Raw genomic sequence first — 744 nt, 5'->3', positions numbered from 1 at the left:
AACAACATAATTTATCCCTGAGGCTCAAGAGAAAGAAACAGGGTCCTTAAGTTACAGTGTCTCTTTAGCAACCTTTTGGGCCATATTTCTAAATGTTTTCTCTTTACAGCAGTAGAAAAATCAAATATCACACACCAAATGGAAGAAAAATATAATTGGGTAGCTTGCAAAGATATTTGAGAAGGCAGAAAATAGTAATAAGAACCAGCCTTGCCCCTAACCTTCTTGGTCGACCGGTGCCAGTGGTGGGCCCTGTGCGTGTGTGTGCGTGCCCGTGCGCATGCCGGTGGCGGAGGCTGGGTGTGGATGTGGGTGTGGGTGGGTGTGTGTATCTCACCTTGCCTCCCAGCCCCTTCATGCTGCCGTTTCCATCTTGGGCTCACTTGCTGCTTCTCCTCAGGTGCCATCATGGAAGAGGCAGCAGCAGAGCTACTTGGTGTGAAGATGTGCAAGTTCATTCCAAGACACACCCGAAATCTGGCAAACGAGTTCCGCTGTTATGTGAATTATGATTCTGCCCTTGACCGGGAAACCTAGTGTATTCTCTTTGTCAGTGAACAGTCATAACCCACTGGTATGATTTCCAAAATAAACATCCCGCCATCTCATTACTGGTCTTTTATTGAGGGTGTCCCTCGAGCACGGAGTTTGTCTGGTAACAGGAATCCATGGACTTAGAGCTCGTCTAATCCTGTGACATATATGAAACACAACCCTCAACTGGGAAGAGACTTCCTACAGCTG

The 744-nt window shown here is 47.2% G+C and overlaps 1 protein-coding gene across 1 annotated transcript in view; it reads left to right on the top strand.

The window, feature by feature from the left end:
* The window catches only part of N6AMT2 (N-6 adenine-specific DNA methyltransferase 2 (putative)), a 17,528-nt gene extending 16,991 nt beyond the window's left edge, over positions 1-537 (top strand). The window contains exon 4 of the mRNA XM_006894099.1: positions 401-537. Within this exon, the coding sequence (XP_006894161.1) occupies positions 401-537 (137 nt within the window). The remainder of the gene's footprint in view (positions 1-400) is intronic.
* The last annotated feature ends 207 nt before the right edge of the window (positions 538-744 follow it).

The sequence above is a fragment of the Elephantulus edwardii genome, unplaced genomic scaffold, assembly GCF_000299155.1.
Source record: "Elephantulus edwardii isolate Elephantulus edwardi_28Jun2011 unplaced genomic scaffold, EleEdw1.0 scaffold00135, whole genome shotgun sequence".
In the NCBI taxonomy this organism is placed as follows: Eukaryota; Metazoa; Chordata; class Mammalia; order Macroscelidea; family Macroscelididae; genus Elephantulus; species Elephantulus edwardii.
Note: the sequence above shows the minus strand (reverse complement) of the source record. Positions and strands in the feature narration are given on the sequence as shown.